This window comes from Pecten maximus, chromosome 14, assembly GCF_902652985.1.
Source record: "Pecten maximus chromosome 14, xPecMax1.1, whole genome shotgun sequence".
Classification (NCBI taxonomy): Eukaryota; Metazoa; Mollusca; class Bivalvia; order Pectinida; family Pectinidae; genus Pecten; species Pecten maximus.
Window position 1 is genome coordinate 30,520,818 of NC_047028.1, and position 17,211 is coordinate 30,538,028.

Here is a 17,211-nt window from a genome sequence, read left to right on the forward strand (position 1 = left end):
AAACTAAGCATGTATATTGTATGAAATCTACTGTATTTGAAAACCTAGCATGTTCTGGAGGATATTGTATGGAATCTATTATACATGGAAACGGAGTATGTATATTGTATGGAATATACTGTATTTGAAAGCTGAGTATTTATATTGTAAAGAATCTACATATGTGTAAACCGAGTATGTATATTGAATAGAATCTACTGTATTTGGAAGCCGAATATATACATTGTGTGGAATGTACTGTACATGGAAACAGAGTATGTATATCTATTATGCATGGAGACAGTATGTATATTGTACGAAATCTACTATACACGACTACATGTAGTGTATGGAACCTAAATTACTCACGTTTAAGACTGTATGGCTTTTATCATTTTGTTTATAGCATTAGTAAAATTCAGTTTAAGAGAAACATTTTGTTTTTGTATGGCATATCATTTTTGTTTTCAATTTTCAAATAAAATTTGTTATATTTGACCGGTGTTTTGTTTCATTGTTTTGATTCACAAGTGAAGTATAAAAGAGTATTCCGATAGATTTCATAAAATTCAGAGAAATAATGAGTGATTACCTCCACTTACCATAGATTATAGAGGACCTATATTGCCTGTGATTACCTTCCCTTCCCAGAATTTTCCGACATCCTGCTTATCTCCCCTTCCCAGAATTTCCAGAGGTCCTGTATTCCAGTTATTATCTCCCCTTCCCAGAATTTCCAGAGGTCCTGTAATCCAGTTATCTCCCCTTCCCAGAATGTCCAGAGGTCCTGTATTCCAGTGATTATCTCCCCTTCCCAGAATTTTCAGAGGTCCTGTATTCCAGTGATTATCTCCCCTCCCCAGAATTTCCAGAGGTCCTGTAATCAAGTTATTATCTCCCCTTCCCAGAATTTCCAGAGGTCCTGTATTCCAGTGATTATCTCCCCTTCCCAGAATTTCCAGAGGACCAGTATTCCCTATAATTATCTCCCCTTCCCAGATTTTTCAGAGGACTAGTATTCCCTGTGATTATCTCCCCTTACCTTGGTTTTCTGTCTCCATCACACAGGATCTGTAGTTAGTCCCTACAGTTATCTCCCATTTTGGTAAAAACCACAAACATATAAAAGTTCATTTTATCAGCAGTTTTATTGTAATTTTCTATATTTTCCATTTAAATATTCTTTTAAATCAATATTTATTATATACATGCATACATTCTTTTTTACCAGCGGTGACAACTCTTTTAATATCTGGAAATATAATCACGCAGAATACAGTTTCTTTTGCGACAAAGTAATGTACCTAAGATTTTTCTCCGCAAATGTTTTCAAGTTTTTCTTCAGTTTTCACAAACTCACATATACCACACAATATCAATTTTGATTTTAATTTCAATTAATGAAGAATTTGAAATTCTAATTAAAGCTCCATTTTTATTGGAAGACCTCAAAAATAAAAAAAATTGGGACTTATTCATACATAAACTGATGTTAGGCTTTATAGAAAAATTGACTTCATAAAACATGTACACTTCATATGTAGTAAGTTTCTTCATGAATGCTACATCTACAATTCTGCTGAAATAAATATTGTTGAAGTAATATTTTGATGTATCAAAAAGTGTGTAAATTTAAAGAGTGTCAAAAAAAAAAAAAAAAAAAATGGCTAAATTTCTGTACATTAACAAATCACACAAAAATATGACCTCTTCATCATCCTGGACCCTTGAGGACAAATCTCATGTGCAAATTAAAATCTTATAATGGAAACATTATTGCAATACATGTTTTTACTAAGATAATGTGTTTTGACTGGATAAGTATCAAAGGAATCTTGACCTAATTTTTCCCTGGTGAAATGATCACGAGGATTAAAACCAGGTTAATGAACAGGTTTGTTTATCCTGCACTGTTTTCACGGTGAAATGATCATGACAAACAAAGCTAGAAGAGTGAAAGAACTTGTTTCTCCTGTACTGTTAGTATTTCACTGTGAAATGAATATGAAAAACACAACCAGGAGAGTTAGAGAACTCTGCAGCTAAAAAATACAACCAGGAGAGTTACAGAACTTGTTTCTCCTGTACTGTTGGATATTTCCACTGTGAATTGATTATGAAAAACACAATCAGGAGTGTTAAAGAACTCTGTAGATGAAAAACACAACCAGTGAGAGTTAGAGAACTTGTTTCTCCTGTACTGTTAGTATTTCACCGTGAAACGATTATGAAAATTCAACCAGGAGAGTTAGAGAACTTGTTTCTCCTGTACTGTTGGATATTTCCACTGTGAATTGATTATGAAAAACACAATCAGGAGTGTTAAAGAACTCTGTAGATGAAAAAAAAAAAAACCAGTGAGAGTTAGAGAACTTGTTTCTCCTGTACTGTTAGTATTTCACCGTGAAACGATTATGAAAATACAACCAGGAGAGTTAGAGAACTTGTTTCTCCTGTACTGTTAGTATTTTACTGTGAAATGATTATGAAAAACACAACCAGGAGACTTTACAAACTTGATTCTCCAGTATTGTTGGGTATTTTCACTGTGAAATTATGATGATTACCTCCAGGAGAATTAGAGAACTCTGCAACTGAAAAATACATGATACATATCACCAATTTTAGCTTTCTTTAGTTGACACATCAATATGATGAAATGATTTTTTTCTTTGATTATTTTCCAATTTCTGTGAAAAAGTCCAGCAAAAAACATGTTAAAATATCTGAAGTTCCTGTATAATATTAATATATAGTCTGAGCTCCTATTAAATTCAACTCTGTGATAAATCTGTTTTTGACAAGAAATGCTGAATACTGCCGAAGTTGGCATCACATGGAGTTCTTGTTAGGCCTACCCAGTGTCTGTGTATAGGCTAAACTTGAGTATAATCCCAATAATTAGAAGTATATATATATATACAAACCTACCTATATTCATCATGTATATAAGTTATAATTATATATACATACCATTATATATTTATCCACAAATAAGACCCTACCAACAAATAATCTCCCTTCCTTTTTGCAGATTTTAAAAAATTAAGCTTAAAATAGTTCACAAATATGCACTCCTCAAATTCAAATTTAAAACTTAACTTTCAATTCACACATGTGGAGGCGGCTTATTTGAGGAAAAATACAGTAAAGAGTAATTATACTGTAAACATACATATTTTAAAGAAGAACTTATTTTATCATTTTATTTTTTTTTGCTTTCACAACCTTTGTTCTCAATTATGATTATGCTAATGTCAGTTTTAACTTTGTTTCCTTCGAGATATATAATTTTTCCACCTTTGTACCAACAAATTAACCTATTATAACTTCCATAAAGCGCTAAAATTGTGTTTCTAATAAGAAGACTTAATGAAACTGGTAATTTTGAATATCTATTTGGTAACTCTAAAATCCATCAAAATTTTGACATGTACATTTCAGAGACAAAACTGCTTTTAACTAATATTGCACCTATAATATTTCGATTACCTTTATTGTGCATTTTATTTCAAAATTTTGTATTTACGGCTCAAAATATACATCACTGAAAAATCTATTGCCAATCTGATAGTTTGTTGGAGCACATGAAACTGACATAGAACGTTTCCAATGGATTGCAGGGTTACACAAAATTTAGATGTACTCAATAATTTGTGATACCAAAACTGATATGAATCCTGGGAAATGAGAGCACTAGACAATGATACATTGTACATGTAAGTGTTAGTATGTCTACATGTTTATATATACAGTGATAAGATAATAGATATAACTCTACAAGTCCTTTTGATAAAGTTATAAAAAATCTCTTTTCAGACTTGGAAAAATGCATGCTTGTAGGTCATCTTCTAACCATTCAACAACTTAGTTTTTAATATTCATTGAAAACTCGCCTCCTTTTCTACTCATGCATCTTCCACATATTACAGCTACACACTAATTGTCAAAGAAATAATTTCCTAACGACCTTGCTAGACACAATAATCTATAGTCTTGGCCTATTTGAATTGGTATTAAGGGGATTTCCTATGGATAACAGTTCATATTTTTATTTTTTTGGAAAGAAAATTTCATTATGATACTTTAGAAGCTGATGAAATATTGCTTTAAAATCAACTAATCACTTTATGAAGATTAACTTTCAAAACTTTTTGTAAACAGTACATATTTTTTTTTTTTTTATCTCAAACCTGTTTTTAAGTTAAAGTACATTGTATTGCTACATTGAGAGCTTTATAATATTACACAACCACTTTGTAGATTAAATCAATGTCTGCATGGTCTTCAGAAAGAGTTTAATTGACAATTTCTGAAACTAAAGGCTATACATATTCAAAGACTGGGTGTTCTTGACGTTCATGTGTTATCAGCGGTAAAGAGCTGTCCATCAACGTACATCCATCTTCAGGGCAACCTCGAGGCTGAAATAGTACAAGATATCACAACTCCACAAGAATTCGTCACAATCTTCACCTAGAAATTCTCATCTCGTAGACAGCTATACATAACCCTGAATTGCCATGGAAACGGAATTTCAAAAGAGCACCGCCGTCTGGATAATTTTATCATGTTGATTCCTTGTGGTTTTTTTTTCTATATAACAAATCACAGAAAATGTTATAGGCCATTATATTAATTTTGACCTGCTATGTCAATGCTCTAGTTCACATAGCTACTCCACAATGTAGCTGCATCTGCTGTCCACCCATCAGTACACCCAGCTGACAGGTACCCACTGTGGAGTTGAAGACACCTCATCTATTGCTTGTTCTAAAGTTCTTATGGTTTCTTCGATGTCATTGTTCACAATTTTCAAATCAAAATAATGTCCATACGCTTTCTCAAGCAGTTCACTTTCTGTAGCTAGCTTTTCTAGACTGGCATCCTACAACAAGAAAACAGAAACTATATATAGTAATATAAAATAAAATGGTGAGTAAGACGCAAATGTGGAGGCATTAACTTAGAGAAAACGTGATCACTCAAGATTTTTTTTTTCAAACTGAACCAATAACGTGTAGATGTTTGAAATAATTCTCACATATAACAATACTGCAGACCAGACATATTAAACTAAGATTCAAGTTTTGACATTATTCTGAGTTACGACGCGATTCAAATATGCAAGAAATCGACCCAGTCTTATCAAGATTAATGTTACTTTCTACACAAACAATGTACATGTTGCAATGCTGCAAAACATGGTAATAACAAACTTCAAATGTCAAAATTCAAGATGGCTGCCTCTTGGCAATTTCGTTTTCCCAATTAAACTTAAAATTGATTGGGCACATCTAGGGACGATTAGAAACATAAAGTGAAGTTTGAGAAATAACCCTCCAGTATTTTAGAAGAAATTGCGATAACAGACTACAATTGTCAAAATCCAAAATGACTGCCTGGTAGCCATTTTGTTTTCCTGATCAGAATCAAAATTGAATTGGCACGACTCAGGGATGAGGGGGACCCTATACAGTGAAGTTTGAGGAAAATCTCTCCAGTTTTTTTCCAGGAATAGTGATAACAGGATTTATGAATGGAAGACAGATCACGAATGTAGGGTGATTTGACTGATGGTGGACTAAAAATCCTTGAAGTTGAAATTAATCAATTAACTGCAGCTGTGTTGGAGAAATTACATTACAGTTATAATTAGAAAGTGAAAGAGTATGGACAATGATTAACCATAAGTTTTACGAAAAACGGGAAGTAGGTAGGGCTAACGGAAATTCAAAAGGCAGAGACTGACCACGAACTGAATCTGGAGAAGGTTAACTGGACATCGTCCATTTAACTAGGTACTGAACATGTGTATCAATGTTTCTTCACAATTGGCAAGCAAGGTCAATTAAGACAAACTTTGTAATTGTATGGATATCAAAATTGGAAGAGTATCCCCCAAGAAAAGCATTAAAATGATTAAAATACTGATAAAAATCATACAAAATTTATTTCATCATCAGGTCATTCAAAATGTTAATAGGATCTGGTTGAAAGAACTATCAGCACAACCTTCTATTTAATGAAAAACGGACGTCAGATTGCCTTCAATATATTGTATACCTATCTTAACATCACTGTAGTGAGGGGTTTAAAAACAATATTAAAGTTGGTACATGTGGAATTGAAAGGTAAAACTGACCATTGATACTTTATCATTCAAATTGAAATAAACATTGTTAATTAATTTCCAGACGGGACTAACAGCACATTTACAGGTTTTTTAACGATATACGAACTTGAGCTGTTATATTATAGCATGCGATTTTGTTAGTAGCACAGTAAACGAGTACATTCGTCATTCACAATGATAATGATACAGAAAACATATGTTCAGTTAGGAGGAGAGAGGTGGATATTTCAACATTTTTTTTTTGTAAATCGATAAATATATTAAACAATTCATGCATAATATTGGAGGAATATCAATTGAAACTCAGCACCTGTAACACAAGAACAATGGGATACATGTATATATATATATACTAAAATGTAACAGAAGCAGTAAAACCCAGATTCAATACGGTGATAATATAGGGGAGGGGTTTTTCAACATTTTAAAACAACTTCCATTCATTTAAGGGTTTAATGAGTACTGTCTATCATTCAGGGGGATACTGAGTATGGATTACAATCAGGAAGATTGATACTGACTACCATCAGGGGATACTGAGTACTGACCACCATCAGGGGGATACTGAGTACTGACTACCATCAGGGGATACTGAGTACTGACCACCATCAGGGGATACTGAGTACTGACTACCATCAGGGGGGACACTGAGTACTGACTACCATCAGGGGATACTGAGTACTGACCACCATCAGGGGATACTGAGTACTGACCACCATCAGGGGATACTGAGTACTGACTACCATCAGGGGATACTGAGTACTGACCACCATCAGGGGGATACTGAGTACTGACCACCATCAGGGGATACTGAGTACTGACTACCATCAGGGGATACTGAGTACTGACTACCATCAGGGGGATACTGAGTACTGACTACCATCAGGGGATACTGAGTACTGACCACCATCAGGGGGATACTGAGTACTGACTACCATCAGGGGATACTGAGTACTGACCACCATCAGGGGGATACTGAGTACTGACTACCATCAGGGGATACTGAGTACTGACTACCATCAGGGGATACTGAGTACTGACCACCATCAGGGGATACTGAGTACTGTCCACCATCAGGGGATACTGAGTACCGACTACCATCAGGGGGGGATTCTGAGTACTGACCACCATCAGAGGATACTGAGTACTGACCACCATCAGGGGGGTACTGAGTACTGACCACCATCAGGGGATACTGAGTACTGACCACCATCAGGGGATACTGAGTACTGACTACCATCAGGGGATACTGAGTACTGACCACCACCAGGGGATACTGAGTTCTGACTACCATCAGGGGATACTGAGTACTGACTACAATCAGGGGATACTGAGTACTGACTACCATCAGGGGGATACTGAGTACTGACTACCATCAGGGGGATACTGAGTACTGTCTACCACCAGGGGATACTGAGTACTGACAACCATCAGGGGGATACTGAGTACTGACAACCATCAGGGGATACTGAGTACTGACCACCATCAGGGGATACTGAGTACTGACCACCATCAGGGGATACTGAGTACTGACCACCATCAGGGGATACTGAGTACTGACCACCATCAGGGGATACTGAGTACTGACCACCATCAGGGGATACTGAGTACTGACCACCATCAGGGGGATACTGAGTACTGACTACCATCAGGGGATACTGAGTACTGACCACCATCAGGGGATACTGAGTACTGACCACCATCAGGGGATACTGAGTACTAACCACCATCAGGGGGATACTGAGTACTGACTACCATCAGGGGATACTGAGTACTGACTACCATCAGGGGATACTGAGTACTGACCACCATCAGGGGATACTGAGTACTGACTACCATCAGGGGGATACTGAGTACTGACCACCATCAGGGGATACTGAGTACTGACTACCATCAGGGGATACTGATTACTGAATACCATCAGGGGATACTGAGTACTGACCACCATCAGGGGGGATACTGAAAACTGACTACCATCAGGGGGGTACTGAGTACTGACCACCATCAGGGGATACTGAGTACTGACTACCATCAGGGGATACTGAGTACTGATCACCATCTGGGGATACTGAGTACTGACTACCACCAGGGGATACAGAGTACTGACCACCATCAGGGGATACTGAGTACTGACCACCATCAGGGGGATACTGAGTACTGACCACCATCAGGGGATACTGAGTACTGACCACCATCAGGGGATACTGAGTACTGACTACCATCAGGGGGGATACTGAGTACTGACTACCATCAGGGGGGATACTGAGTACTGACTACCATCAGGGGGGATACTGAGTACTGACTACCATCAGGGGATACTGAGTACTGACTACCATCAGGGGATACTGAGTACTGATCACCATCAGGGGATACTGAGTACTGACCACCATCAGGGGATACTGAGTACTGACTACCATCAGGGGATACTGGGTACTGACTACCATCAGGGGGATACTGAGTACTGACCACCATCAGGGGATACTGAGTACTGACTACCATCAGGGGATACTGAGTACTGACTACCATCAGGGGATACTGAGTACTGACTACCATCAGGGGATACTGAGTACTGACCACCATCAGGGGAACACTGAGTACTGACCACCATCAGGGGAACACTGAGTACTGACCACCATCAGGGGATACTGAGTACTGACTACCATCAGGGGATACTGAGTACTGACTACCATCAGGGGGATACTGAGTACTGACTACCATCAGGGGATACTGAGTACTGACTACCATCAGGGGATACTGAGTTCTGACCACCATCAGGGGGGATACTGAGTACTGACCACCATCAGGGGGATACTGAGTACTGACTACCATCAGGGGGGATACTGAGTACTGACCACCATCAGGGGGATATTGAGTACTGACTACCATCAGGGGGGGTACTGAGTACTGACCACCATCAGGGGATACCGAGTACTGACTACCATCAGGGGATACTGAGTACTGACCACCATCAGGGGGATACTGAGTACTGACTACCATCAGGGGATACTGAGTACTGACCACCATCAGGGGGGATACTGAGTACTGACCACCATCAGGGGACACTGAGTACTGACCACCATCAGGGGATACTGAGTACTGACCACCATCAGGGGAACACTGTGTACTGACTACCATCAGGGGATACTAAGTACTGACCACCATCAGGGGATACTGAGTACTGACTACCGTCAGGGGATACTGAGTACTGACCACCATCAGGGGGATACTGAGTACTGACCACCATCAGGGGACACTGAGTACTGACCACCATCAGGGGATACTGAGTACTGACCACCATCAGGGGACACTGAGTACTGACCACCATCAGGGGATACTGAGTACTGACTACCATCAGGGGGATACTGAGTACTGACCACCATCAGGGGACACTGAGTACTGACCACCATCAGGGGATACTGAGTACTGACTACCATCAGGGGATACTGAGTACTGACCACCATCAGGGGATACTGAGTACTGACCACCATCAGGGGATACTGAGTACTAACCACCATCAGGGGGATACTGAGTACTGACTACCATCAGGGGATACTGAGTACTGACTACCATCAGGGGATACTGAGTACTGACCACCATCAGGGGATACTGAGTACTGACTACCATCAGGGGGATACTGAGTACTGACCACCATCAGGGGATACTGAGTACTGACTACCATCAGGGGATACTGATTACTGAATACCATCAGGGGATACTGAGTACTGACCACCATCAGGGGGGATACTGAAAACTGACTACCATCAGGGGGGTACTGAGTACTGACCACCATCAGGGGATACTGAGTACTGATCACCATCTGGGGATACTGAGTACTGACTACCACCAGGGGATACAGAGTACTGACCACCATCAGGGGATACTGAGTACTGACCACCATCAGGGGGATACTGAGTACTGACCACCATCAGGGGATACTGAGTACTGACCACCATCAGGGGATACTGAGTACTGACTACCATCAGGGGGGATACTGAGTACTGACTACCATCAGGGGGGATACTGAGTACTGACTACCATCAGGGGGGATACTGAGTACTGACTACCATCAGGGGATACTGAGTACTGACTACCATCAGGGGATACTGAGTACTGATCACCATCAGGGGATACTGAGTACTGACCACCATCAGGGGATACTGAGTACTGACTACCATCAGGGGATACTGGGTACTGACTACCATCAGGGGGATACTGAGTACTGACCACCATCAGGGGATACTGAGTACTGACTACCATCAGGGGATACTGAGTACTGACTACCATCAGGGGATACTGAGTACTGACTACCATCAGGGGATACTGAGTACTGACCACCATCAGGGGAACACTGAGTACTGACCACCATCAGGGGAACACTGAGTACTGACCACCATCAGGGGATACTGAGTACTGACTACCATCAGGGGATACTGAGTACTGACTACCATCAGGGGGATACTGAGTACTGACTACCATCAGGGGATACTGAGTACTGACTACCATCAGGGGATACTGAGTTCTGACCACCATCAGGGGGGATACTGAGTACTGACCACCATCAGGGGGATACTGAGTACTGACTACCATCAGGGGGGATACTGAGTACTGACCACCATCAGGGGGATATTGAGTACTGACTACCATCAGGGGGGTACTGAGTACTGACCACCATCAGGGGATACCGAGTACTGACTACCATCAGGGGATACTGAGTACTGACCACCATCAGGGGGATACTGAGTACTGACTACCATCAGGGGATACTGAGTACTGACCACCATCAGGGGGGATACTGAGTACTGACCACCATCAGGGGACACTGAGTACTGACCACCATCAGGGGATACTGAGTACTGACCACCATCAGGGGAACACTGTGTACTGACTACCATCAGGGGATACTAAGTACTGACCACCATCAGGGGATACTGAGTACTGACTACCGTCAGGGGATACTGAGTACTGACCACCATCAGGGGGATACTGAGTACTGACCACCATCAGGGGACACTGAGTACTGACCACCATCAGGGGATACTGAGTACTGACCACCATCAGGGGACACTGAGTACTGACCACCATCAGGGGATACTGAGTACTGACTACCATCAGGGGGATACTGAGTACTGACCACCATCAGGGGACACTGAGTACTGACCACCATCAGGGGATACTGAGTACTGACTACCATCAGGGGATACTGAGTACTGACCACCATCAGGGGATACTGAGTACTGACTACCATCAGGGGGGATACTGAGTACTGACCACCATCATGGGATACTGAGTACTGACTACCATCAGGGGATACTGAGTACTGACCACCATCAGGGGGATACTGAGTACTGACTACCATCAGGGGATACTGAGTACTGACTACCATCAGGGGGGATACTGAGTACTGACCACCATCACGGGATACTGAGTACTGACTACCATCAGGGGATACTGAGTACTGACCACCATCAGGGGATACTGAGTACTGACTACCATCAGGGGATACTGAGTACTGACTACCATCGGGGGATACTGAGTACTGACCACCATCAGGGGATACTGAGTACTGACCACCATCAGGGGGATACTGAGTACTGACCACCATCAGGGGATACTGAGTACTGACTCCCATCAGGGGGGATACTGAGTACAGACCACCATCAGGGGACACTGAGTACTGACTGCCATCAGGGGATACTGAGTACTGACTACCATCAGGGGGATACTGAGTACTGACCACCATCAGGGGGGATACTGAGTACTGACCACCATCAGGGGGATACTGAGTACTGACTACCATCAGGGGATACTGAGTACTGACTACCATCAGGGGGATACTGAGTACTGACCACCATCAGGGGGATACTGAGTAGTGACTACCATCAGGGGATACTGAGTACTGACCACCATCATGGAATACGGAGTGCTGACTACAATCAGGGGATACTGAGTACTGACCACCATCAGGGGGATACTGAGTACTGACTACCATCAGGGGGATACTGAGTACTGACCACCATCAGGGGATACTGAGTACTGACTACCATCAGGGGATACTGAGTACTGACCACCATCAGGGGATACTGAGTACTGACCACCATCAGGGGATACTGAGTACTGACCACCATCAGGGGATACTGAGTACTGACTACCATCAGGGGATACTGAGTACTGACCACCATCAGGGGATACTGAGTACTGACTACCATCAGGGGGTACTGAGTACTGACTACCATCAGGGGATACTGAGTACTGACTACCATCAGGGGGATACTGAGTACTGACCACCATCAGGGGATACTGAGTACTGACTACCATCAGGGGGATACTGAGTACTGACTACCATCAGGGGATACTGAGTACTGACTACCATCAGGGGGATACTGAGTACTGACCACCATCAGGGGATACTGAGTACTGACTACCATCAGGGGGATACTGAGTACTGACTACCATCAGGGTATACTGTGTACTGACCACCATCAGGGTATACTGAGTACTGACTACCATCAGGGGATACTGAGTACTGACCACCATCAGGGGGATACTGAGTACTGACCACCATAAGGGGGGATACTGAGTACTGACCACCATCAGGGGATACTGAGTACTGACTACCATCAGGGGATACTGAGTAGTGACTACCATCAGGGGATACTGAGTACTGACCACCATCAGGGGATACTGAGTACTGACCACCATCAGGGGGATACTGAGTACTGACTACCATCAGGGGGTACTGAGTACTGACTACCATCAGGGGATACTGAGTACTGACCACCATCAGGGGATACTGAGTACTGACTACCATCAGGGGATACTGATTACTGACCACCATCAGGGTATACTGAGTACTGACTACCATCAGGGGGATACTGAGTACTGACTACCATCAGGGGGATACTGAGTACTGACCACCATCAGGGGATACTGAGTACTGACCACCATCAGGGGGATACTGAGTACTGACTACCATCAGGGGATACTGAGTACTGACTACCATCAGGGGATACCGAGTACTGACTACCATCAGGGGGATACTGAGTACTGACTACCATCAGGGGATACTGAGTACTGACCACCATCAGGGGATACTGAGTACTGACTACCATCAGGGGATACTGAGTACTGACTACCATCAGGGGGATACTGAGTACTGACTACCATCAGGGGATACCGAGTACTGACTACCATCAGGGGGATACTGAGTACTGACTACCATCAGGGGATACTGAGTACTGACCACCATCAGGGGATACTGAGTACTGACTACCATCAGGGGGATACTGAGTACTGACTACCATTAGAGGATACTGAGTACTTTCCTTTGAATCTGTTACCACCGTCTAATAGGCTCCAAAAATCTACGGACTACTTCGGAGTGACTACGACCTACAAACTTACGTTGATGTCTTTGGATTTGGCGGGCAGAAGGTCACATGCTCGGGGGGCGGCTATGAAAACGACATAGGGGGCATACTCGGCAGTTCGTAATATTTTCAACGCCTGAAAATTCAATTTGAAAACAAACAAAAATCATGCTGTTACTTAAAATAACAAAGAGGAATGAAAACAATACATCATATGAAACAAGTGTGTACAGAGGGGCGTGTTTGGGTGGAAGTCACACAGGAGATCTCAGGAGTCCCGTGAGAAACATGTTATTAGACTGGTCATGCTGCATGCATGGAGGATACTGCTCTGGTGTCTAGCGACAATTTACGCATTTAAACATCAAATTTCTTAAGATACTGGTTGATTGGGTTCAGTAGTCCAATTCAAATTAGATAAGTTTGACTTTCATATTTTTTTATCAAAAAAAAAATTTAAAAAAAAAAAAAATCTTTCAGCTGTCTGCTAAAATCTTCTATGAATCATTTTCAAAATCGCATCTGTGCTTTCAAAAAGGAAATGGTTCAGCAAGTTTATTCAAATAGATAAAGTATTTATAGCACAGAATTTAATTTCGATTTATATTAAAAGCAATATATTTTGAGTTCATAAATTGACTTGCTACTTCCGATAGGACAATTTGAGTCAAAATTTCAGACAAATCTTCCAAAAATATCGGCGGGTTCCTTCCCATCTGACACCAGAGGCAGCGACATAACACAGTAAGCGTGACAGTCATAACATCGGTATGTCCAAATGGGTGCAATAATGGCCGCCATGATGATACCCGCACACAATTCTTGTTCAAAATGGAGAAAATAATAAAAAATAAAAACAATTTAGAATCAGGATTGATTAAAAAGAAAATTTTTCTATGATAACACATAAAATTTATTTGCGATATTTCCATTTTTAATTTTGTGAATTCTGAAGTGAATTTTTCAGTGATTATAAATCAAATCACTCTTCTACCACTAGAAAAACATCAAAATAAAAGATAAAAGAGCTAAATGTAGTAAATCTGGGAAAATGAACAAAAATCAATTTTCGATAGTTATCATGGCGGCCATTTTGGAGGGGAGGAAGAGGCATGCCGGCGGGTTACCTCATGTATAGCAGCAATAGTAGGAGCTGCGACAAAGACAACAAAGGGAGCGAAAATCTCCCGTCCTTAGAACTCGAATGGCCTGTAATAGGTATTCATGTATTAGTTCTCGTATAACATTGTCTGATCCACCATTTTGATTTTTGTTTTAGATACTCTTATTTTCACATCTTTTTATTTTTCATCTTTTTTTTTTTTTTTTGTTTCAGGAAAATTTAAGTAGCATAATATATTCATTCATGAAAATTAAAATTTGTTGTACATCTTTAAAATTTCATCAAATACACTTTTTGCTTCAAATTTTTGGTAAGCCACAAAAATTTGAATAAATGAATAAAAATCCAACCTTTTCAGTATACTGGGTATTAAGGCCAGATCAATATGTTTCTTATAAAAAACATCAGCACAGATGTAAGTTAATTTTGACATTCACCTAACTACTGCTTTAAAAATGAAAGAAAAATTCTTTGTTATAAAACGTAAGTCAATGACTATTGAATCTGCTTCAAAATGTCCGAACATTGAAAATCAATAAATGGTTTTGAGCAATTTATTTTCTTAAAGTTTGTGAATCAGAAAAAACATTTAATTGTATCACCACAAACATGTTAACTGTTCATATCGAGCGAAAATAGATAATACACAGAAATTTTGTAAACATATTTTGCCGTAAGCTAACCTTTAAGAAAAAAGTCATGAAACTGATTGCTGTAAAGGTAAATTGGTTCACATTATGAGATATTGTGTTTTTTTTGTTTTTTTTGTTTAAACATTTCCTCGGTGAAACATTTGCAATTGTTCATAATTGCTTCACATTTCTGATGTTGGCCCATAATTGAATCGAAGATGTATTCAGGCCAAAAAAAATTTGTTTTCCCCTAAAAAATCACAATTTTCTTAAACACACAATAAATTGCAGAAGTTGATGATGCACACATCAAATTACAAAAAGATTGTCTATCTTGAGCTGTCTGACATGTAATAAATTCATTAAATTGATTTTTCAATTTCAAAAGAAAGAGCTTTAAGCATATTGAAAAGCATTTGCTTACAAAATGTGCACGCAATGTTTTCAATACTGGCTGAACCTCTCTGTTAAGAAACAATATTCAGCTTCAATGTGAACTCTCGCATCAAATAACTTTCAATTATGACCTGTAAGATTTCATGACCTTCTGCATCTACTACAAATCATTTGCAGCCATTTCACTTCTGCGTTTTTTTCATTTCCCCTGTGTAATGAAGACACTTGCACTCGGTGAATAGGAAGTTTTACTGGTGATGGCAATTTTGTTTACTGGTGATGGCAAGTTTTTACTGGTGATGGCAAATGTTGGCAAATGTTTACTGGTGATGACATGTTTTTGCTGGTGATGGAAATTTTTTGCCAGGGATGGCATTTTATTTTTACTGGTGATGGCAATTTTTTTTACCTGTGATGGCAATTTCATTACTTGTGATGGCAAATATTTTACAGGTCATGGCAAATTTCTACTGGTGATGGTGAGTTTTTTTTACTCGTGATTGACATTTTTTTTTATCAGTGATGGCAAATTTTAAGTGGTGATGGCAAATATTGTACAGGTAATGGCAAGTTTTCACTGAAGTTAGCAAATTTCTACAGGTGATGGCAAAATTTTATTTGTGATGACAAATTTTTACTGGTGATGGTGAGTTTTTACTGGTGATGGAAAATTTCTACAGGTGATTGCAAGTTTTTTTTACATGTGATTGCAAATATGTTACTGGTAGTGGCAGATTATAAGTGATGATGGCAAATTTTACTGATCAATTTTTTTCTGTTGATGGCAAATATTTTACTGATGAAGTTTTTACTGGTAAAGGCAAATTGTACTGATCAATTTCTTTCTGGTGATGGCAAATATTTTACTCATGATGGCAAATTTTTAATGGTGATGGCAAATTTTTAATGGTGATGATGAATATTTGACTAGATGGCATTTTTCCACTTCAAAGTGTGAAATACTCAATTTGATAATAACATCAATATCAAAATGACTTCTGACTCCAGTTATACATTATGTACATATTCAGAACATGAAGGTCAGAAGAGCATGGAAGATATTTCCTTGTGTGATATAAAGTCAGACTGTCCAATGACTGTTGATACTCCTAGTGGTTCCGTTGTCGCCATTAACCCATTTGACTTAGATTTGTATGGTGAATGTCGTCGATGAAGCAAAAATGCTTACTCTTCTGAAACACCTGAGCCAGTATTCATGAAACGGTGATTATGCTCAAATATCCATTTTAAGCTCAGACTCAAATACTTTCAATGATAAAACTGAACTCTAAATTGATATATCTTTGATGGAAGGAATTTCAGAACTGCTTTTTATCATGATCGATTTAAGCAAAGTTGGGATGAGCAGAGATTTCATGCCCGAGTATGAGAATGGTTTCATGAATACGGGCCCTTGTCGCTTTCACATTGTACTATTTCAAGGGTCTCCAATTCAAGTAAAATCTTAATTTTTTGCTCTTAACATATTCAATTTGATTTTAGAATTTTAATTTCATTTATATATCAGAATTCTGCTTTTAATTTCATACAACATTATTTCTCACATAAAATGAGTGC

The 17,211-nt window shown here is 39.8% G+C and overlaps 1 protein-coding gene across 10 annotated transcripts in view; it reads right to left on the reverse strand.

Annotated features, from left to right (window-relative positions):
- Window positions 1-1,108: 1,108 nt before the first annotated feature.
- Window positions 1,109-17,211, reverse strand: part of LOC117341584 (peripheral plasma membrane protein CASK-like) — a 268,153-nt gene continuing 252,050 nt past the window's right edge. For 9 of the 10 annotated variants that reach the window (XM_033903430.1, XM_033903433.1, XM_033903432.1 and 6 more), the window contains 2 exons: window positions 13,517-13,618; window positions 1,109-4,867 (listed from right to left, as the gene is read on the reverse strand). In XM_033903430.1, the coding sequence (XP_033759321.1) occupies window positions 4,691-4,867; window positions 13,517-13,618 (279 nt within the window). In that variant the 3' untranslated portion in view covers window positions 1,109-4,690. Of the gene's footprint in view, window positions 4,868-13,516; window positions 13,619-14,609; window positions 14,692-17,211 lie in introns of all 10 variants that reach the window. The other variant, XM_033903436.1, reaches the window with a different exon arrangement.